This window comes from Salmo salar, chromosome ssa14 (assembly GCF_905237065.1).
Source record: "Salmo salar chromosome ssa14, Ssal_v3.1, whole genome shotgun sequence".
NCBI lineage: Eukaryota > Metazoa > Chordata > Actinopteri > Salmoniformes > Salmonidae > Salmo > Salmo salar.
Window position 1 is genome coordinate 27,129,779 of NC_059455.1, and position 23,014 is coordinate 27,152,792.

General features: G+C 48.9%; 1 protein-coding gene across 6 annotated transcripts in view; it reads left to right on the forward strand.

The window, feature by feature from the left end:
* The window catches only part of LOC106569192 (histone-lysine N-methyltransferase 2C), a 138,321-nt gene that overhangs the window by 94,424 nt on the left and 20,883 nt on the right, over positions 1 to 23,014 (forward strand). For 4 of the 6 annotated variants that reach the window (XM_014140291.2, XM_014140292.2, XM_014140290.2 and 1 more), the window contains 28 exons: positions 448 to 552; positions 689 to 793; positions 1,213 to 1,394; positions 1,710 to 1,874; positions 4,127 to 4,233; positions 4,348 to 4,422; positions 4,832 to 5,044; positions 5,587 to 5,709; positions 6,123 to 6,248; positions 6,470 to 6,600; positions 7,992 to 8,205; positions 8,341 to 8,433; positions 8,672 to 8,719; positions 9,708 to 9,854; positions 10,002 to 10,034; positions 10,177 to 10,293; positions 10,538 to 10,688; positions 12,607 to 12,854; positions 13,011 to 13,084; positions 13,494 to 13,727; positions 13,974 to 15,950; positions 16,196 to 16,506; positions 16,680 to 18,289; positions 18,458 to 18,636; positions 18,750 to 18,813; positions 19,030 to 19,262; positions 19,554 to 21,398; positions 22,575 to 22,778. In XM_014140291.2, the coding sequence (XP_013995766.2) occupies positions 448 to 552; positions 689 to 793; positions 1,213 to 1,394; positions 1,710 to 1,874; positions 4,127 to 4,233; positions 4,348 to 4,422; positions 4,832 to 5,044; positions 5,587 to 5,709; positions 6,123 to 6,248; positions 6,470 to 6,600; positions 7,992 to 8,205; positions 8,341 to 8,433; positions 8,672 to 8,719; positions 9,708 to 9,854; positions 10,002 to 10,034; positions 10,177 to 10,293; positions 10,538 to 10,688; positions 12,607 to 12,854; positions 13,011 to 13,084; positions 13,494 to 13,727; positions 13,974 to 15,950; positions 16,196 to 16,506; positions 16,680 to 18,289; positions 18,458 to 18,636; positions 18,750 to 18,813; positions 19,030 to 19,262; positions 19,554 to 21,398; positions 22,575 to 22,778 (9,114 nt within the window). The remainder of the gene's footprint in view (positions 1 to 447; positions 553 to 688; positions 794 to 1,212; positions 1,395 to 1,709; positions 1,875 to 4,126; positions 4,234 to 4,347; positions 4,423 to 4,831; positions 5,045 to 5,586; positions 5,710 to 6,122; positions 6,249 to 6,469; positions 6,601 to 7,991; positions 8,206 to 8,340; positions 8,434 to 8,671; positions 8,720 to 9,707; positions 9,855 to 10,001; positions 10,035 to 10,176; positions 10,294 to 10,537; positions 10,689 to 12,606; positions 12,855 to 13,010; positions 13,085 to 13,493; positions 13,728 to 13,973; positions 15,951 to 16,195; positions 16,507 to 16,679; positions 18,290 to 18,457; positions 18,637 to 18,749; positions 18,814 to 19,029; positions 19,263 to 19,553; positions 21,399 to 22,574; positions 22,779 to 23,014) is intronic. The other 2 variants (XM_045694148.1, XM_014140295.2) reach the window with 2 other exon arrangements.

Consider the following 23,014-nt stretch of genomic DNA (forward strand, 5'->3'; position numbering starts at 1 on the left):
ACCTGATCACTTTAGTTGACACTAATCCATTACAATGAATTGGTAGGCAAAGCACTGTTTTATTTACCCCTTATCTATTAGTGTCCTAGGTTCCCTGGTGTGTATTGTAAACAGACCAGATTATTTTCTAGCTGTAAAGACTGCAACATAAAAACACAGTCCTCCCAGTGGGCATGTTACTCAATAGCCAAGGGTATTGACACAGCATTAGGTCACAGTCTAATGCTAATCAATAGTTATATCTTGGCATTGTCTTGTGATGCTGTCATCTTCACGTGATGTGAGACAAATGTTAGGACATGCCCTGTAATTAAGCCCTATGGAGATGTAGGCTATACCCCTGTATTATTGGTAAGAAATCAGAGGATCATTTTTCTCATACAGGGACACAATCCTCCTCAATCCATACTGACTGTGAATGTGTGCATCATGCTTCATAACATGCAGGTGACCTCCATGGAATCACCATACCAGGTAAAGGAAGAAGAGGAGAATGCCATGCATAACACTGTGGTCATATTCTCCAGCAACGACAGTTTCACATTGAAACAGGTGGGCATGTGTATTCGTACACAATTTATACATTCACTGTACCTTTAACAAGTATTCAATTATTTCCTCTTACCCTAGTACAGTGAAACTTTGAATCTCTATTGTTGTATGTAAACTCCATTTGTTTCCCTCTCAGGACATGTGTGTGGTGTGTGGAAGTTTTGGTCTGGGTGCTGAGGGTCGTCTCCTGGCCTGTGCCCAGTGTGGGCAGTGCTACCACCCATTTTGTGTTGGCATCAAGGTAAGGCCCCCATCCCTTACAGTGGCAGAACCACTCTGAGGTCTTCCTGAAGATTGATACTACATCAGAACAGGAAACATAGGAACTCCAGTTATGATTGTGCTCAGGGTTAATCGTCTACTGATTTCAAATCCTTTGAATTGTGTAGCCTAGATTTGAACCTGGATATGACTGATTCAGTGTGTGTGAGTGTCAACTGGATTAAACGGGCCATGTTAACTCTGTAATCAGATGACGCTCGGCTCAAGTTGCTTCTATCCTTCTATCTTAATGCTGCCAATTACTGTGTAGCTCAGCTGGACAGCGATATATCAATGTCCATTACTATAGGACTGTTTTACTGAGACAAGCGCACGCAATGTGGACTTTTGCCAATATTCTCACACAACACATCTGATCCTGTCCTCTCCTCATCCCAGATCACCAAGGTGGTGTTGAATAAAGGCTGGCGCTGTCTGGAGTGTACGGTGTGTGAAGCGTGCGGCCAAGCCACCGACCCGGGCCGTCTGCTGCTGTGTGACGACTGTGACATCAGCTACCACACCTACTGCCTGGACCCTCCGCTGCAGAATGTTCCCAAGGACAGCTGGAAGTGCAAATGGTGTGTATCTCCCTGCTGCCTCATCTGTGCATCCCCTCCACCTCTTCCTATTATTATAACATGGCTATGTCCCAAATGGCCCCCTATTCCCTATATATTATAACATCAATATTTGTAGATGTAAGTGAAAAGTCAAAGTACCAGTAACAAAACTTGATTATTTGCCATCCCCTCACACAGAAAAACCTTTCCCTTTTCTCCATGAATGATTGAGTTATTTCTCAATGCCCTGTACTTAGTGTACCACCACCTGAATGTACTACTCAGCTCTTCATTGACACCTGTCCTCACTCCCTCTCCTGTGCCCTCCTGCAGGTGTGTGTCCTGTACCCAGTGTGGTGCCACCTCGCCAGGCCGGAGGTGTGAGTGGCAGAATAATTACACCCAGTGCGCCCCCTGTGCCAGCCTGGCAACGTGCCCCTTCTGTCTCCAGGACTACAGCGAGGGCGAGATTGTGGTGCAGTGCCGCCAATGCGACAGGTGGGCCCCCTGCTCCTCCCCTACCAGCCAAATGTCTTTTTTATTATTATTATTATATTATTGTTTACATGTTACCCACCATTTCATGTGTAGTGCAGTCTGTCACATCAGAGACTTACAGCCCCTTTATGGTACCCTTAACCCCAACCCCCTTCCTCCCCTGCCCCTTTATGGTACCCTTAACCCCAACCCCCTTCTACCCCTGCCCCTTTATGGTACCCTTAACCCCAACCCCCTTCTACCCCTGCCCCTTTATGGTACCCTTAACCCCAACCCCCTTCCTCCCCTGCCCCTTTATGGTACCCTTAACCCCAACCCCCTTCCTCCCCTGCCCCTTTATGGTACCCTTAACCCCAACCCACTACTCCCCCTGCCCCTTTATGGTACCCTTAACCCCAACCCCTTCCTCCCCTGCCCCTTTATGGTACCCTTAACCCCAACCCCCTTCTACCCCTGCCCCTTTATGGTACCCTTAACCCCAACCCCCTTCCCTTCCTGCCCCTTTATGGTACCCTTAATCCCAACCCCCTTCTACCCCTGCCCCTTTATGGTACCCTTAATCCCAACCCCCTTCTACCCCTGCCCCTTTATGGTACCCTTAACCCCAACCCACTTCCTTCCTGCCCCTTTATGGTACCCTTAACCCCAACCCCTTCCTCCCCTGCCCCTTTATGGTACCCTTAACCCCAACCCCCTTCTCCCCTGCCCCTTTATGGTACCCTTAACCCCAACCCCTTCTTCCCCTGCCCCTTTATGGTACCCTTAACCCCAACCCCCTTCCTCCCCTGCCCCTTTATGGTACCCTTAACCCCAACCCACTTCCCTTCCTGCCCCTTTATGGTACCCTTAACCCCAACCCACTTCCTCCCCTGCCCCTTTATGGTACCCTTAACCCCAACCCCCTTCCTCCCCTGCCCCTTTATGGTACCCTTAGCCCCAACCCCCTTCACTCCCTGCCCCTTTATGGTACCCTTAACCCCAACCCACTTCCTCTCCTGCCCCTTTATGGTACCCTTAACCCCAACCCCCTTCCTCCCCTGCCCCTTTATGGTACCCTTAACCCCAACCCCCTTCTCCTTCCTGCCCCTTTATGGTACCCTTAACCCCAACCCCTTCCCTTCCTGCCCCTTTATGGTACCCTTAACCCCAACCCCCTTCTATCCCTGCCTCTTTATGGTACCCTTAACCCCAACCCCCCTTCTACCCCTGCCCCTTTATGGTACCCTTAACCCCAACCCCCTTCCCTTCCTGCCTCTTTATGGTACCCTTAACCCCAACCCCCTTCTCTTCCTGCCCCTTTATGGTACCCTTAACCCCAACCCCTTCTCCTTCCTGCCCCTTTATGGTACCCTTAACCCCAACCCCCTTCTACCCCTGCCCCTTTATGGTACCCTTAACCCCAACCCCCTTCCCTTCCTGCCCCTTTATGGTACCCTTAACCCCAACCCCCTTCTACCCCTGCCCCTTTATGGTACCCTTAACCCCAACCCCCTTCCCTTCCTGCCCCTTTATGGTACCCTTAACCCCAACCCCCTTCCCTCCTGCCCCTTTATGGTACCCTTAACCCCAACCCCCTTCTTCCCTGCCCCTTTATGGTACCCTTAACCCCAACCCCCTTCTACCCCTGCCCCTTTATGGTACCCTTAACCCCAACCCCTTCCTTCCTGCCCCTTTATGGTACCCTTAACCCCAACCCCCTTCCCTTCCTGCCCCTTTATGGTACCCTTAATCCCAACCCCCTTCCTCCCCTGCCCCTTTATGGTACCCTTAACCCCAACCCCTTCCCTTCCTGCCCCTTTATGGTACCCTTAACCCCAACCCCTTCCCTTCCTGCCCCTTTATGGTACCCTTAACCCCAACCCCCTTCTACCCCTGCCTCTTTATGGTACCCTTAACCCCAACCCCCTTCCCTCCTGCCCCTTTATGGTACCCTTAACCCCAACCCCCTTCCCTTCCTGCCCCTTTATGGTACCCTTAATCCCAACCCCCTTCTACCCCTGCCCCTTTATGGTACCCTTAACCCCAACCCCCTTCCCTTCCTGCCTCTTTATGGTACCCTTAACCCCAACCCCTTCTACCTCCTGCCCCTTTATGGTACCCTTAACCCCAACCCCCTTCCCTTCCTGCCCCTTTATGGTACCCTTAACCCCAACCCACTACTCCCCCTGCCCCTTTATGGTACCCTTAACCCCAACCCCGTTGTCCCTCTGTCGTAACCACAACCTCTTCTCCCTCTTCTTCCTCTCCCATAGATGGATCCATGGTTCCTGCCAGGGTCTCCATTCGGAAGAGGACGTGGAGAAAGCAGCAGACAGCAGCTTTGACTGCACCATGTGCCGTGTCCACAAGTCCTCCACGGGTAAGGACTACTACCTACAGTATAGCCTTCTGATACCTTGCTACTGTATCTGAGCCTTGCAGGCTGCAGCCAATTAATCATTGGCTTTTGTGTGCATCTTCACTGCATCAACAGCACTAGTGTCCAAGGCCAGAGACTCCATTGAGCCGGCAGTTATGACGCAAGTTGTCACAAAGGCTAAAGAAATGGGTAAGAAGAACATACGTCTGTCTGCCTTTTGTATTTTTAGGTATTTATTCTAGATATTTCTTGACGATTGAGAGATATCTTCATCTCAGAGTGGCCTTTTAACTCTTCAACTTAAAGGAAAACTCCACCCAAAAACGATCTTTTGGTATTTGTTTCATTAGTCCGTTGTTGACATAGACCCAACATATTTTGTTTGTCAGCAATCAAGTTTTCAAGATATGTAACTTTCAAAATACAGAAATCATCCCTGTATGATGCAAACACAGCATCATATGATGCAAAGGTTACATATCTTGAAAACTACTTTCAATTAACTTGGACAATCCAGTACATTCCTTCATTCCAGTTCATCTTGGGCAATCATACATTACCATAACCGTGTGTGTGTGTGTGTGCTTGTGTCTTTCAGACTTGGCGAGGACGTACACTCAGGACGGCGTGTGTCTGACAGAGTCGGGCCGGTGTCAGCTGCAGAGCCTGTCGGCCCCTGCGTCACGGCGTAGGAAACCCAAGCCCAAGCTGAAGCTGAAGATCATCAACCAGAATAGTGTAGCAGTGCTGCAGGCCCCCCTGGACCTGCTGTCAGAACACTCCCGGGACGAGGACATGGAGGACCACAGAGGTGCCTGACTTTATTGATTTTCTTTCACAATAGTTTCATGGATCTTACCCCCAGCTCAGAATACAGCAAAAACAAAACAATAAATAAGGCACTTTTACAAAACATATGCAGTTTAGACATTGTCATTGATTGTCTTGAATGTAACCAGAGGTGCCTGACTTTAAATACAACAAGCTTGTCAGAAAACACCATGGACCAGTTTCCTGTACACAGATTAACACTAGTCCTGGATTAACAAGCACCTTTCCTCTGAAATGGCAATAGTCCTTCACATTCTCAAATTCACATGACTCTTGACAGCAGACAAATAGGTGGTGGGGTAGAGTTGGGGGTGCACTTAATTATGAGGTAAATTCCCAAAATGGAAAAATCCAGAAGTTCAATTAGGTTAATCTCTTGAAGATGACTGGAGTTGAAATTGAATTGACCCTGGGTGCTGTTGCTTGGGGCCAGGGGGGGGTCTGTTGGTCCAGTCTTCAGACTGCTGGGTACTGCCCCTTGTCTGTCTGCTCATCACCTCTCACTCATTCACTCACTCGCAGAGACAGACCTCTCTCTGGACTGCGAGGGGAAGTCTGACTCGAGCCCGGAGCGAGAGCCAGCAGAAGACAAGTCCAAGGGGGTTGACGACAGCAAGAAGAGGAAGAGGAAGCCGTACCGGCCGGGTAGGGCACCTGATTGGAGGAGACAGCTCCTCTGGAGCGTGAAATGGTGCTGTACGTGCCGCACGGCTAGCCAAGCTCAGGGATGACAAGACAAGGCCTTTAGTTGCAAAGAAAGAAAGAGGGCTCATTCCGGGGGTTATAAATGGTATTTTCTGTAGTCTGGATTAGATGTTTCCCTATCTAGTGAAAAGCATTGAGCCGTGCTTTATTAAAACACCAAGAAAAAGAGCCACGTGTTTGTTGTCCTCCCTAGCATTCTAATTAAAGTTCCCTATGACAATTTAGATTTTTTTTACTTGCTAGGAACCATCAATCGTATCTCCCCCAATTTGTTTAAGCTTTTCACTGAACAGTTGGAGAGTATGGAGTGATTGTTAGTTGTGTTGGTTCATTGTTGAATATCTCTTTCTCAGGCATCGGTGGCTTCATGGTGCGCCAGCGGAGCCGTCCAGGTCAGGGCCCAGGCAAGGCCAAACGATCCCTGAGCAGGAAGGATTCCTCTGGCTCTGTTTCTGAACCCCCCACAGGAAAGGAGGAGGGTCAGTTCTCACACAGCTCATCTACCCAAGTCCAATGCATCTTCAATTGCTTTTGCCTGAATATCCTATTTCTACCTCTGCTGTACAAAGCGGAAAATGACTCCTGTTTTAATCATTGGTGCTAGTGATTTTTGTTTTCTTGTAGAATACATAAACCTAATAAACAGATTCTATATTTTTAAGGACAAGATTCTGAACCAAATGTTCTGCCCCTACTGCAGGCTGGGGAGAGGTGCTGCCTGACACCCCTTTGGATGAGACTCCCCCTGGGCTGGAGGCCCCAGAGAAGATCAAGAAACGCTACAGGAAGAAGAAAACCAAGCTAGAGGAGGCCTTTCCCACCTACCTGCAGGTCAGTCCCACATCTACATTATGACTCTGACATTTGTCTCAGGGTTTATGTGATTTGGAAGATGTCTTGTTGTTTTTAGAACTGAGGGAATATGTGCAGCCATGATTTCCTGGCATAATTATAACGTTACAATCAGGCAACACAGCAATTTGGTAGGAAAAGTGTTTGGAGTAGAGGCTGTCTTGCTGCAAAAAACATCTTAGGATCCTCCATATGCAGATAAATAATTGTCTGAATAAGCTGCCAATCCAAATGTCACCCATTTTCTGTATTTAAAAATCGAGGCAACCATTCATAGATGCAGTAGCACCCTGACAGCCTGGAACGTCATGTTGCATTTACATAAAAAGTAGTTATCTCACCCAATGGGAGGCCTGAGAATACAGATAATACGCGGCATACTGCCTGGCAACAACTTAAAGATGAACCATTGGAGACGGCAGCCCATCTTTGTGCTTTCTTAAAGTAGGAGAGAATGCCTACAGGCGCTACCCTGAGTGGATAGCTTTACATCCTCCACACTCTTCCTCTCCAAATGACCTCGGTTTGGGTTGGGAATCGATGTATTACGTCTACATAAATGTTTTGTTATTTAGCAGACAGTCTTATCCAGAGTGACTTACAATTAGTGCATTCGTCTTAAGACGACAACATATCACAAACGTATCAAGGACATTTCCCCTCAAGTATTAATCAGCGAAGTCAGTGCTAGTAGGAAAGGTAAGTGCCATTTGTTGGGGAGTGGGGGTGGTTGGGGAGGGAAGGCGTTGGGGGCTCCGTGAGTTCCTCTATCTCTCTCTCCCTCACTCTCTATTTATCTCTCTCCCTCCCTTCCTCTCTCGTCTCAAACCCTGAGCTCTATGTCACCTTGTGTTGGCCCGAAACAGATGAGATGTGAGGAGGTGCATTAAGCCATGGGCATCTGTCACTGCTGGTCTGTACTCCACAGCAGGAGGGCCAGGCCCAGAGACCAAGTAAAACCTAAAGGGTCCCGACACCCAACACAGAGGAGCACATTGGATTAATTATTTAAATGGTAAGCTAGGCTTTTAATGTCCCAGCACAGTGGTTTGGCTGCAGCAGTCATGTGTCCATCCGCTGGAGAGATAAGACATTGCTGATGGGGAGATAGCGACGTGGATCCATCTACACTGGTAGAGAGAGAGAGAGTCCACTGACACGACTAGTGGCAAAAGCAGCAGAAGTGTTTGCCTCAATGCGTCTCCTTGTCAACTTTGTTCTGCATAGCATATAAAAAAAGAAGAAATAAAAACAGAAGGGATGGATCATGTTTCTGTGCCTCTTGATAAAAGGTGGGAGATATCAAAGGTTGACAGTTATCCTGAAGTATGGTGGGTCTATGGAGAATTGACCCGTGTTGTGTTGTCTAGGAGGCTTTCTTCGGTAAGGACCTGCTGGATAAGAGCAAGCAGAGCAGGCAGCAGGCGGTGGAGTCTGGCCTAATGGAGGAGGGCCAAGCAAGGGCCGGAGCCGGGCCCCAGAGGGACAGGAAGCAACCCACCACCAGCTTCCTGGACCCCTCCTCGGACCCCCTCCTCAGTGTGACCTCGGGCACGTCCAGACCCACCAGACCACCAGGACCTCGTATGTACTACACAGATACACATAGAGACACAGACACTCACACACACACATCCTCGCACGCTCACACACACACACACGCACTCTTGTCCATTGATCCATGCTGTGGTTCCTGACTGTCTGTCTTCTCATCCACAGAGCCCTCTGAAGAACCTCTAGTGGATCTGTCTGAGGTTCTCAACGCGGATGCAGATCTCCTGGGAATGCTGGGGAAACAGACAGGTGACTCTGGTATGTCACTGATCTCTGAGGCTGTCATAGTGGGAGGAGTTTACTGCCAGCCTGGGATGTCTTGCTGTCTGTGTTTTCAAAATGTCACTTTCTCTTGTCACATACTTTTCATCATTATTTTATTTGACGTTGTTTCAGGTGTGTTTTGTGCGTTTCTTTCCAGTTTGGTTTCCTTGCTCTGTCTCCGCTCTGTTTTATTCACTCATCTTGTGTCTTGATTTGGGTTCTGTTTTCGTAGGTGTTGATTTTTTCCATTTCCAGGTTGACACCTCACCTCCTCCTTTTGGTAAGGGCTCCATGGCATTAGTAGCAATAATACATTCGCATTAATTTACCATGTCTGTGGCAAGCTTTTTAATTAGGTTGACTTCATCGCTCAAGTCTAGGAAGTGAGGACGTGTGAGTGTATGCGTCTGCACATTGGGGTGTGAGAGTGCTTCTTTGTGCTAATCTTTACATGCATGCTCTCATGTGGTCAACAATAGTCTCTCACATATAAAAGGTGTCCCCATCCTTTGTTTGGTTTTTGGTTCAGTTTGTGACATTCAGGGCAAGCCGACTTTAGAAACGTCAGAGTGATTCAGATTCTCACTGAAACAATCGGTCAAGGACGGGCTCTCTATTCAAACTCAGAACATGAACAATTTAGAGGCAAACGATTTGGAGAGAATGAGAGGCCTTGGTGAGTGGCCTTCAATATAGTGATGACACCGAAGGTCTCAGTCTCTCTCCTCCCTGCTCTGTGATTGGTGGAAAATGGCTTAGCATCTCCACTGAGGCCAATATGCTTCCTTTGTTCTTTCTCAGTAAATACTTAGATCCACCCAGTATTTATTTGATTAAATAAAAAGTATTGGTATTTCAGTTTGCAGCAGTCGTCCTGATGTTGATAGATAGATAGATGGATGGATAGTTGTCATGTGTTTTGAGAGGATAGTAGAGATTGTGTTGAGATTCAGAGATTCATCTCAAAGGATAGCCTTTATGAGTAATCCTGCTAAGCTAGTACCGTTATCATCTTTATTTAATTTCCACACAATGCAGATATTCCCCTTATTTTATTCAAACGAGATTCAAAGTTTATTAGCGAGATAAAGTTCTAATTAAAATTGCTGAAGGATACATGTTTTAATCTACATTATATAGAGAATAATCACAGATTGATTGCAGTAAGCTTTGAAGTCCGTCTACCATGCATAGTTGTTAGTGTGTATCTTTGCTAACACGTGTGTTATTCAATGTGTGTTTTGTATATGTCTGTGTGTGTTTCCTAGCTGGTCTGGACATTGGGCCCATGACAGACAGCTCCCCAGTGCAGTCTCAGTCCGGCCGGAGGCCACTCCGTACGCTCCCAGATGAACATCTGGACGGGATCCTCAGTCCAGAGCTGGAGATGGCTGACGGTCTGGAGATGGCTGACGGTCAGTAAGGGGCCTGGTGGTCAACACCAGGTCTTGTGCTGACATCTGTTTTTCAGAACCTACATAGACTCTTCACTTCTTGGTATAGCTCTGATCACTGAGTATCCATTTACTGAGGTAAATAATCTATTTTTCTTCTGGTTTTAGAATCGATTCTCAGCAAACTCTACAAAATACCAGGTTGGTTATTAGTAATCACTATTTTTGTAATCACTCTGTCCGTTCCCGTCCTTCAGAGAACCAGGGTTAAACATAACGGAACATTAGTATTATCAGTCTCTATCAGTTTTAACTGTGTTGTCTCTGTTGGTGCCCCCCATAGAGCTGGAGGGGAAGGACGTGGAGGACCTGTTCACTGCCGTCCTGAGCCCCAGCCATCCACCACAGCTGCCTCACCCCCACGGCCCACCTGGAGCCAGCCTGACACACCCTCATGCAGGTATGATACCTATATTGATCCTGTAGCAGTTACTGGCAGTCTTTCGCTCTTATCTGAATATTTTATCAGACCTATGTGACCAGCTGGGTCTTCAGTGACCCACAAGACAGCCCACTGAGATAAAGCCTAGGCATTAGCTCTGAGAGCCAATGCAAGTATTCAGGTCTCAGGTGAGGTTGCTTGTCACGTGAGCATGGTTTGTCCAAAGTAATGCATTGATATAATAATTTGTTTTTCCATACAGGGAATGCCATGTTTCCACGGATGCCAATGATAAACGGGCTGATGGGACCTAACCAACGATTCCCTCTGAATCCGTCCCATCCCGGAGCAGAACCATGTATCCCAGATAACTTCTCCCCCCTCCACCGCATGCCTTTCACTGACAATCCAAGGTACTAACTGCAAAACTTACCTTGCTCTGGAAAGCACTCTCTCTATCCACATAATGATCTGACAAACTGTAATGAATGCTATGTCATACATGCCTGATAGTATTTGAATGTATCTGCCTAACATTTACATTTTAGTCATTTAGCAGACACTCTTATCCAGAGCAACTTACAGTTAGTGCATTCATCTTTAGATAGCTAGGTGGGACAACCACATATCTTAGTCATAGTAAGTACATAGTAAGTAGCATAACTACACGATTCAAACACATCAAATTGCAAGCATTGCCTGTGACTCAGTTACTGGAGGAAGCTTGTGGTCTACCAAACAATGAAAATGATAACTACATGTTCTTTTGTACAGTACCAGTCAAAAGTTTGGACACACCTACTCATTCAAGGGTTTTTCATTATTTCTACTATTTTCTACATTGTAGAATAACAGTGAAGACATCAAAACCATGAAATAACACACATGGAATCATGAAGTAAACAAAAAAGTGTTAAACAAATCAAATATATTTTATATTCTTCAAAGTAGCCACCCTTTGCCTTGATGACAGCTACTGTATGCACACTCTTGGCATTCTCTCAACCAGCTTCATGAGGAATGCTTTTCCAACAGTCTTGAAGGAGTTCCTACATATGCTGAGCACTTGTTGGCTGCTTTTCCTTCACTCTGCGGTCCAACTCATCCCAAACCATCTCAAATGGGTTGAAGTCGGGTGATTGTGGAGGCCAGGTCACTCTCCTTATTGGTCAAATAGCCCTTACACAGCCTGGAGGTGCGTTTTGGGTCATTGTCCTGTTGAAAAACAAATGATAGTCCCACTAAGCGCAAACCAGATGGGATGGCTTATCGCTGCAGAATGCTGTGGTAGCCATGCTGGTTAAGTGTGCCTTGAATTCTAAATAAAACACAGACGGTTTCAGTTCCTCCATGCTTTACGGTGGGAAATACACATGCGGAGATCATCCGTTTACCCACACCGCGTCTCACAAAGACACGGTGATTGGAACCAAAAATCTCAAATTTGGACTCATCAGACCAAAGGACACATTTCCACCGGTCTAATGTCCTTTGCTAGTGTTTCTTGGCCCAAGCAAGTCTCTTCTTCTTATTGGTGTCATTTAGTAGTGGTTTCTTTGCAGCAATCGACCACGAAGGCCTGATTCACACAGACATCTCAACATCAACTGTTCAGAGGAGAGTTTGTTACTTGAACTCTGTGAAGCATTTATTTAGGGTGCAATCTGAGGTGCAGTTAACTCTAATGAACTTATCCTCTGCAGCAGAGGTAACTCTGGGTCTTCCTTTCCTGTGGTGGTCCTCATGAGAGCCATTTTCATCATAGCGCTTGATGGTTTTTGCGACTGCACTTGAAGAAACTTTTAAAGTTCTTGACATTTTCCGCATTGACTGACCTTCATGTCTTAAAGTTATTATGGACTTTCGTTTCTCTTTTCTTATTTGAGCTGTTCTTGTCGTAATATGGACTTTTACCAAATAGGGCTATCTTCTGTATACCATCCCTACCTTTTCACAATCCAACTGATTGGCTCAAACGCATTAAGAAGAAAGAAATTCCACAAGTGAACTTTTAACAAGGCACACATGTTAATTGAAATGCATTCCAGGTGACTACCTCATGAAGCTAGTTGAGAGAATGCCAAGAGTGTGCAAAGCTATCATCTAGGCAAAAGATGGCTACTTTGAAGAATCTCAAATCTAAAATATATTTAGTGTAACACTTTTTTGGTTACTACATGATTCCATATGTATTATTTAATAGTTTTGATGTCTTCACTATTATTCTACAATGTAAAAATAAAGAAAAACCCTTGAATGAGTTGGTGTGTCCAAACTTTTGACTGGTACTGTTATATTTCTCAAATCCGTGTTCTTGTGTCCTTCCTACAGGGACAGAAAGTTTAATCAGATGGCCAGAGAGGCAGTGGGTTCATGGCAGGGGGGTCCTGGTCCTGTCCACGGTGGTCCAGGCACCACCCCTCTTCCTGGGGCTGAGGGGGGCGAGGCGGAGGCCATGTCCAACGCCCAGAGGAGCACACTGAAGTGGGAGAAGGAGGAGACTCTGGGGGAGCTAGCCACTGTAGCCCCTGTCCTCTACACCAATGTCAACTTCCCCAGCCTCAAGGATGAGTTCCCAGGTGTGTGTGTCCCAGTCACATCTTTGTGCATATCCAGCCATTACCATGACTTCATTTACAATTGAAGATGGTATCAGAATTGAAGACGATATCAGATGTCCTTCTTGAGCTGCAGCATGTTGTTGGTCTAATATAAAAAAAACATTGTCACTTTAGACTGGTCTACAAGAGTCAAACAGATTGCAAAGCTGTGGAGGAAAGCAAGTTCGCAAGACAGGGCCCCGTATGTGGTAAGATGCCTTTCATTCTGCTTAGATTACGTTGTCCCCAGTAGACATCCATTGGAAATGTGAGATTCCCAAATAATTTAGTCTGATCCGGTATTTTTTATGAGTCAGACTAAAAGTGTTAAATCATTTTTGTTGCCAGTGCTATTTCAAATCCAGCCGTTCACAGATGACCCTATTAACAGAAGAACCACAGTTCTCAGCGTTAACCTCACACAGAACCTGTAATTACGTTCAGAAGAAGTCATTTTATCTGGCAGAGGCCATGTTTTAAGGACATGCACTTGATAAAAAATTCGACTGAAAAAAAAAAATAGTAATAGTCTCCTAAGGTTTCCATGGCACCAACTGAAATTATTTATTCTGTTTGTGTCTGCACGCGTGTGTGTCTGTGACTGATTTTGCTCTGCAGCAAAAAGCGAGGGACAACCGGGCTGCTCTGCGCATCAACAAGGTGCAGATGTCCAACGAGAGTCTGAAGAGGCAGCAGTCGCAGCAGCTGCCGCTGTCCCAGCAGCCTCCCGCCTCACTGCAGCCCCCCGACGAGGTGTTTGACCCCAACATACCGCTAGACACAGACTTGCTCTTTAAGGACCCTTTGAAACCCAAAGAGTCAGAGCATGAGCAAGAGTGGAAGTTTAGACAGGTAAGGTTGTATTCAGAGAGGTGAGGTAATAGTGTATGCAGGCATGCTAGTGTGTGTGAGATGCAACCAGTTCAGATGCAGTTTAGGAAGTCTTTTCTCCCCTCCAAAAAAAACCAAAACAGTAGTTAAATAGTCTCCTTTTTGGTCTTTTGGGATTTAGGGTGCTAAGCAAACATGCATTGCTTGTTCAGGTTACTATTTCTAAGACTAAACATGTTTTGCCCTTTCATCCTCTTCCTACAACAGCAAATGAGACAGAAAAGCAGGCAGCAAGCCAAGATCGAAGCCACCCAGAAGCTGGAGCAGGTGAAGAACGAGCAGCTGCAGCAGCAGCAACAGCAGTCAGGCAGCCAGTCGGAGGGAGACGGTAACAACAGCGGCAACCAGAGTCCTTCCTCCCAGCACGGCAGCAACGGCAGCATGTCCCCCATGCAGCACAGCACCGGGGGGAAAGAGGGCTTCATCCAACGTCAACTCCCAGGGACGCCCACCTCGGGGCCCCCTGAAGATGTGTTCCTGCGGCCTCCTCCTCCCCCTCCTTCAGGGGGGTCCTCTCAGCCCCAGTCCCCCCAGGTGTTCTCCCCTGGCTCATCCAGCTCCAGACCCTCCTCTCCCTGGGACCCCTATGCCAAGATGGTAGGGACCCCCAGACCTCCAACTCTGGGGCCCAGCGCGTGTCGCAGGATGTCCATGGAGTCTGGCAAGTCTCCCACCTCTCTGATGGAGCAACAGGACAGAGGGAGGCTCACATCTCCGGCTCATGAGGCTTTTGGCTCCCCCACGTCTATGAGTAGGGAGATGGATCCCTATGCCAAGCCCCCTGACACCCCCAGGCCTGTTGCTGGGGACATTGACCCCTTCCTGAAGCCTATGTGCCCACCTAGAGTCAACCAGGGTCCCCAGGGAAGGCCCCTGATAGGCTCTCCAGTGCGTGGAGACCCTTACTCTAGACCCATGATCCGCCAAGAGGCCTACCAACGGATGGCTCAGAACAGGATGATCCTGTCAGACCCTTACTCCAGACCTCTGTTAGCTCCCATCCCGGGGAGCAATGAGCAGGGCTCAGTCCCTCAGTCTTTGTTCAAGACCCCCATGCCTCCACCCCAAGCCCAGGACCACTTCAACAGACCAATGCCTCATCCCCCAGACCGGTTCTCTCAGCAGGGAGACCCCTACGCTCAGGCCCCTCTGACCCCTCGACCTCATGATAGCTTCACCAGTCCCCCGAGGATGGCCCAGCACCATACCCAGGGCCACCCCTTCCCCCAGCCCGGCCCAATGGCACAGTTACCCAACCGAAACCCTTACGCCCATGCTCCCTCTACTCCAAGGCCCGACCACTTCACATATGACCCTTTTGCCCAACCCCCAGGACCCTCATCAGACCCCTATGCTCAGATGCCAGGTACCCCTAGACCTATGAATGACCTTATCAGCCAACTTCCTGGAAACAGACCATTCTTTGAGTCTGGCTATGCTCGACCTCCAGGCACTCCTCGTCCAAACGACAACTACAGCCAACCCTCTGACCCTTATTCCCAGCAGCCCAACACCCCTCGCCCTGGTATGAACCATTTCCACCACCCTCACCCACACCCCCAGCCCCCCGGTCAGAGGATGTCCCCCGGGCACTCCATGGATCCCTACACACAGCAACCTGGTACCCCTCGGCCCCCCAGGTTCTCAAAGTCCCCAGGCAGCCAGAGGTTAGCCCCCATAGAACCCTACGCTAGTCAACCTGGAACACCCAGGCCTTTGAGCGGTGACATGTTCTCCCAGACCCCCAGGCCCATGCTGAATGACCCGTACGCCCAGGCTCCAAGCACCCCGCAGCCAGGGATGGGGACTGACAGGCTGAGCAGACTGCAGGGGCAGAGGCCTGGTCCCATGGGGAACCAGGATCCCTTCTCCCCTCCTCAAAGCGTTAGGCTCCAAGATGCTCCCTTTCCACACCCTGGGTCACAGACACCAAAGCATCACGGTGGGATAGCCGATGAGGGATTTTCTCCGTCGCCGTCCAGACGGCCCAACCAGACGCCTATCCATGATCCTTACGAGCAGGCGCCCATGACCCCACGTCCACAGCCAGCAGACAGACCAGATATGAAGGAGCAGCAGGGCCAGGACCCTGGAGGACAGCTGCAAAACCCCTCCCAGATGCCTGGAACCCCTTCTGAGGTTCAGAGTGTTTCTCTGGCCGACAGTGAGGAGAGACTCAAACAGGTAGGTGGACTGACGCTATTTAAACTGCTCTTATCTTCATTTAAAGTATTATCTTCCAGATAAATTTCACCCGTCTCAGTATTCACTTAAATAAACATTTGTATCCCTTGGCAAGCTTGAAGCCACGGTAATTAATAGCTAATACATTTCTATCACTTTTTTTTCAGTCAAATATTCAGTAGAGTTCTGGCATGAAACATGAATTATCTAGTTGGAGGTCTGACAGCTCATGTTGTTTTATTTAGCGTCAACGCATCCGAGAGTTGATCCTGAAGCAGCAGCAGCAGAGGAGTGCCATCCGCCAGGAGAACACTGGTATCATGGCCCCTGGCCCTGGGACACCTCGAACCTGGCCGCACGAGGGCCACGGACAACAGGGCGAGATGTTCAGCCGGCCCCCTCCACCCTACCCTGGGCCGGGCCCCATGAGTGGACTAATGAGGTTCCCTGGATCTGGACCCTTCCCAGGGGACCAGCGAGGCCCTTTCCCTAATGAGGGCCAGTTCCCCATAGGACAATACTCGGGTGATCCTAATATCAGACATCAGGGGCCAAGGTTTGTAACTGGAATTACTGTCCTTACAGACTTAATAAATAAGACTTTATTTTTTGTATGACTCATGAATTTCTTAGTCTACGAAAAAACGGAGTCACTCTAGATTGAATGTGTCGGAGGTAACTCGGCACTGGAATAAGTGTTGAAATCTTTTTTTTCTTTCGATTGCTCAGGTTTGCATTTCCACCTGGTGGGCCGGGACCTCATGGTAGCCAGGAGTTCTTCCCCAGAGGCCCTCAACCCATGCAGGACATCCACCCGGGGATGAGACGCTCCATGTCTATAGATATGGCCAAGTCCATGGGGGGCAAACCTATGGGGCTACCCCAGCATTTCCCTCCTAGCGGTGTGCCAATGCAACAGCACAACATTATGGGCCAGCCTTTCATCGAGCTGAGACACAGAGCCCCTGACAGCAGGCTTCGTCTCCCTTTCGGGTCCTCTGGCATGCAAGGGAACAACATGGATCCCGACCTCCAACCCCAGAGGCCTCCTGGTTTCATGGGAGGGCCTGAATTCCGGTTGCCTCCAAACCAAGGCCCCAGGATGATGGAGTCAATGGGGGACCAGCAGATGAGCCAAGGCCAGCTGTCCTCCAACATTGAGACCCTCCACCAGCATCAGCAGGCCCAGATGCAGGGGGGAGCCATGCCAAGGCAAGCCCAGCTGATGAGGTCCATGAGCCACCCTGCTTCGAACGAGACCCAGGGTATGTCAGCTCCTTCCATGATGATACCTGGGTCTTCTGCTGGGAAGAGTGATGGTCAGGGAGGAGTCTCCATGGCTAACAACAATGACGGAGTGGACGACAAACTGGACACAGTCGAATCGGCCGTCAAAGACCTGGAAGATGTTGAGGTGAAAGACCTAGTCGATGCCGATCTGGACAACCTAAATCTGGATCCGGAAGAAGACGGCAAAGACCTAGACCTAGAGACCAATGACCTGCACCTGGACGACTTCCTGACGTCGGGGAAGTTCGACATCATTGCGTACACGGACCCCGATCTGGACGACGTCAAGAAGGACTTGTTCAATGAGGAACTGGACCTTAATGACCCCATGGAAGACCACAGCGACGCCTGTGACTTCCAGAAGGCCTTGTCTGAGAAGAGGAGTTCTAGCTGTGGCGGTGCTGCATCTTCCTTCTCCAATTTGACGTCTGGAATGGGGAAGTCAGAGGGAATGGCCGAGAAGACAGATGATGTGAAACAGGAAGTGAGCTGCCGCCAGAGCTCCGCCTCCTCCCTGCCTTCGGAGTATAAGATCAAAATGGAGGACAAAGACAACCTGTCTCAGACGTCCAATGAGAGGACAGAGCAACAAGCAGACGGAAACACTAACAAGCAATCAGGAGTGCTCTCTGCCTCCACGCCAGTACTTTCTAGCTTACTAATCAAGCAGCAACCAGAGGACTCCACCTGTGACAATCAAGGCAGTGGTAACTCTATGACACAGCCAAACCAAGACACTCAGAACAACTCTGGACTTAGTATGGGATCTCAAACCATGGATCCAACTAACAGGGGAGAAGAAGAAGGAGAAGCATCCATGTCTACCTTTGAGATGGACCAGAGTGGGTTGACCCCGGCTCAGCAGGCCCTGTTGGCCCAGACATTGGGCCAGGCGGGGCCAGGGGGGCACAGACCCCTGCTGCTGGAGGAGCAGCCCCTCCTCCTACAGGACCTGCTGGACCAGGAGAGGCAGGAGCAGCAGCAGCAGAGGCAGATGCAGGCCATGATCAGACAACGCTCCTCTAGTGACTCTTTTTTCCCCAACATCGGTAACTAGACATTTTTTGTTTAGGCTAAATGCTTTATGCCAGTTCAAACGAGTTATTCACTTTCACATTTTAAATGAGTAGTAAACAGTATAAATGTCAGTGATATGCATAGAGGAATGTGTCTTTTCTAATGGGCAAGTTGCTGACCGCACTTTTTTTGGTCTGTAGATTTTGACGCCATCACTGACCCTATAATGAAAGCAAAGATGGTCGCTCTGAAAGGCATCAACAAAGTCATGGTTCAAAACAACATGGGGATGACACCAATTGTCATAAACAGGTTTCAACCTGGTCCTGCGGCACCATGTCCTGAAAGCACCCCTGTTCCTCCACAGGCCGTTGGACAGGTAACTGAAACACTTAACCAAGTCAGCTCTCTTAAGTCGTGTTTCACACACCAAGCATACTAGGAAAACACAAATTATAACATCAATTTATTGTTTGTCAATTTCAAAACCAGGATGGCAAGCTGACACCCTCAGTGACAAGGCCCAATCCTCCCAATTTTGGACCAGGTTTTGTCAGTAAGTTCACCTCTGTTAACATTCACAATGGTCAGTAAATGTATCCTTTTGATTTATGAGCCATAGTTCAATAATGGTATAAATCTGTAAAATAAAAAAATTCTGTCTCCCCCTTAGATATTTTTGGCTTTATCAGGCTTAGCCCACAATGCTTTTGTAAAAAATATTGTTAATGTACATAAGTACTATGAAAACTCACTCTGTCGCTTCCCTCAGACAATGCGCAGAGGGCTCAGTACGAGGAGTGGCTCCAGGAGACCCAGCAGCTGCTCCAGATGCAGCAGAAGTTTCTGGAGGAGAAGATCGGCGCCCACAGGAAGTCCAAGAAGGCCCTGTGTGCCAAGCAGAGGACGGCCAAGAAGGCTGGAAGGGAGTTCCCTGAGGAGGACGCAGAGCAGCTCAAACACGTGACGGAGCAGCAGAGTGTAGTGCAGAAACAGCTGGAGCAGGTACGTAATGTCACTTTCTTCATCAGTACTATACCGCTGTCTTACCCTAACACTAGGCTATGCGCTCAATTCAACCCTCAAACTGCTCTTGCTTGGAACTAAGTTTTGAGACCAGACCAAAATGTAGACTTTTGTTCCTTCAGTTGACCAAACATCCTTTCAAGGCTCCTTGTAATTGTCATAATTTGTATTGAATTATGTCAATACAAATGTTGAATTGTTATTGTCTGTCTTGCCAGCTGTTTGTCCATGTTCTTATGTAATATATATTTTTGGTTCTTGTCCTTTCAGATCCGGAAGCAGCAGAAAGAGCATGCTGACCTGATCGAGGAGTATGGAATGAAGCAGCAGCAGGGTGGCAGTGCCATGCCTCCCACTGTGATGCCAGCAGCAGTGCCAGGGATGCCACCAATACAAGGCATTGTACCAAGTGGGCCTCCAATGAACCACCCATCTATGAACCCCATGGTGCAGCAGGTGCCAATCCATCCAGGCCAGCCAAACGCCCCCCCAAAACGAATGCCCATGCCCAACGCACCAGCAGGCTGGCATCCTGGAGCTCCCATGCCCCCTCAGGTTCCCATGGGAAACCCAGCTCAGCAGCCTCAGCTGCCAATGGGCAACCTGCCTCAGCAGCCCCCACAGATGCCCCAGCAGATGCCTCCCCAAATGCCCCAGCAGATGCCTCCCCAAATGCCCCAGCAGATGCCTCCCCAAATGCCCCAGCAGATGCCTCCCCAAATGCCCCAGCAGATGCCTCCCCAAATGCCCCAGCAGATGCCTCCCCAAATGCCCCAGCAGATGCCCATGGAAAACCAGCCTCAGCCTCAACCTGGCGGGGTCAAACCCCCACAGGGCTCCGGTTTGAAGTTTGACGACAACAACCCGTTCAGTGAGGGCTTCCAGGAGAGAGAGCGTCGGGAGAGGCTGAGAGAGCAGCAGGAGAGGCAGAGGGTCCAACTAATGCAGGAAGTAGAACGTCAGCGTGCCCTAAAACAACGTATGGAGATGGAACAGCAAGGCATGCTGGCGCCTGACGGGGGGAACATGGTGCCCCTCTCTCAGATGCCGTTCTTCAATGCTGAGCTGCCCCAGGACTTCATGCAGCAGTTAGGACCGATGTTCCCCCTGCAGCAGCCCATGCAGCCAGGGATGGGCTCTCCTCCCGGGGCCTTCATACAAGGCGGAGATCGGAGGGCCATAATGGGTAACGGAATGATTCCTCAGGACATGGGACCTGGTTTTGGGCCTGATAACATGGTACTACAGGGTAACTTTGCCCAGGGTCCACCCAGACCCCGGAGGTTCAGCGGCCCAGGCGTGATGCCACAGATGCCTGGGGAAGGCCCTCCATTTGGGGGTGGCAACTCCACCACGCCCCTGCCTTCCAACTTCCCCGGCTCGGGTCAGTCTCTGATCCAGCTCTACTCCAACATCATCCCGGATGAGAATGGCAAGAAGAAAAGAAACAGGAAGAAGAAGAAAGACAATGACGATGCAGATTCTGTGAAAACGCCGTCCACGCCGCGCTCTGACCTGACTGCCCCTCTGACGCCCTGCCGGTCAGACACATCCTCCACACCCACCAGGAACAACGCCCACCTCTTCGGGGACCAAGACCTTTCCAGGTCCCCCTTACTGGGCTCCTCCACCTCTACCCCCAGCCATAGCCACTCAGAGCTGGAGAGGCAGCTCTCTGGAGGGCTGGGTGGAGGGCTGGGTGGTGTTGGGCATCCTGTAGGGATGGGTAGCCTCCCATCAGACATCTCCCTAGCCAGGGCCCAAGCTCTGGAGCAGGAGCGCATCCTCAGCAACATCAAGCTGGAGCAAACTGAGAGCACCGAGTGCCACGGACCCAGAGATGGCACCTCCTCGCACATGGGCTCAGGGATGGGCACGGTGAAGGAGGAGGGTGGAGCTGCAGTACAGAGCCCCTCCCACGGCGGGGGAGCAAAAGGGGAATCTGGGGGTAACAACGAGCTCCTCAAACACCTGTTGAAGAACAGGCAGACCCCTCTTAATGGACCAGGGCTTCCCCACCAACGGTCAGACAAGAGCCTGAGGTCTGAGGAAGAGGAGGCGGATACAGACTGCAAGGCCCTGATGCTAAGGCAGAGCTCCATGGACAGCAACGGGGTGAGTCGGTCTGGCAGATGAGGCACGACAGTGGAGGTTGGTGAAGGCTCATTGTAACAGTTGGGATGGAATAAATGGAACGGTCCAGTTCCATTCATTACAATGAGTCTATCCTCCGAATTCTCCCTCCACCAGCCTCCATTGAGTCACAGTGACCGCTAGCTTGCTATGTAGGTAGATGAGCAGCCAGTGTGAGTCACAGCCAAGTAGGCTCCGAGTATGGTTCAGTGAATCAGTCCAATGGGTTGCTGCCTGTGACAAACTGATGTGAGTCATAGTAGGAGGCAGTATTTTAGGCTGAGTCATGATTCATGAAATGGTCTCACAGATCTTCTCCTGCTAAAAAATAATGGTGGTGTTGGCGGAAATACCCAAAAGACTTAAGAGTTGTGAATTGTAAAAGTTATTTATGAACAGCGTGGTATCATCCTTTTCAATGTCATGTTTTTTTTATGTACCGTAAATTCCGGACTATAAGCCGTAACTTTTTTCCCACGCTTTGAACCTCGCGGCTTAAACAATGACGCGGCTAATATATGGATTTTTGCCGCTTTCAAATTAAAAAAATAATAAAATAAAAAAAATCATTCTGTGACGTGCTCAGTTTTTTGGCGGCATGAAGCTTTCATTAGACCAATGAAATTGCCGAACGGGTTAAGGTCAAACAGTGACGAGAGCGACAATGAAAACGATCCAATATCGGATGAAGCAATTCTGAGGCTATTCAACTCCGACACCGAAGGAGATGGTTTCAGTGCACAGGAGGAGGAAGATAGTGACCAATGACTTTCTTGGTAGGCTACTGTTTACTGCAAATGTTTTATTTTTTGTTACAAGCCGTGTTTCGTTAAAGCCTATTTATTTTTGTTACAAGCCGTGTTTCGTTAAAGCCTATTTATTTTTGTTACAAGCCGTGTTTCATTAAAGCCTGTGCAAAGTTCATTTGTTTCAATGTACCGGTAGGCACCTGCGGCTTATAGACATGTGCGGCTTATTTATGTTCAAAATAATACTTTTTCAAAAATTCAGTGGGTGCGGCTTATATTCAGGTGCGCTCAATAGTCCCGAAATTACGGTAGATAATGCTGTATTTTTGTGATTGCCGATAAACGAGACACTGCTTTCTTACCAGTGTCTCTATGACAATTGACAAAGTACTCATCTACCTTCTCCCAGGCGTATTCAGACGGACAGCTCTCTGGCCTCCCAGAGTTCCCAGGACCACTGCTCACAGGACAGGAGAAGAGGAAAGGCAGGAACAAGAGGAACCCCAAAGGAGGAGAGAGGCCCGCCTCTCGTTACAAGAAGAGGAAGAAAGAAGGGGAGGAGAAGCAACTGGTGCACTCCAGCACTGATACACTAATGACCCAGCTCAAACAGGTAGGGAGTAGACTTAAACATCACATAACACTAGGGACTGTGCAGTCCACCACAGACAGGAAGCCAATGATTTAGGCATAGTCACTTTAACCATACCTACATGTACATACTACCTCAATTAGCCCGACGAACCGGTGTCTGTATGTAGCCTCGCTACTGTTATTATTCACTGTTGTTTTTTATTTCCTTATTTATCTGTTGTTCACTTAATACCTATGTTTTACTTTAAAATTACG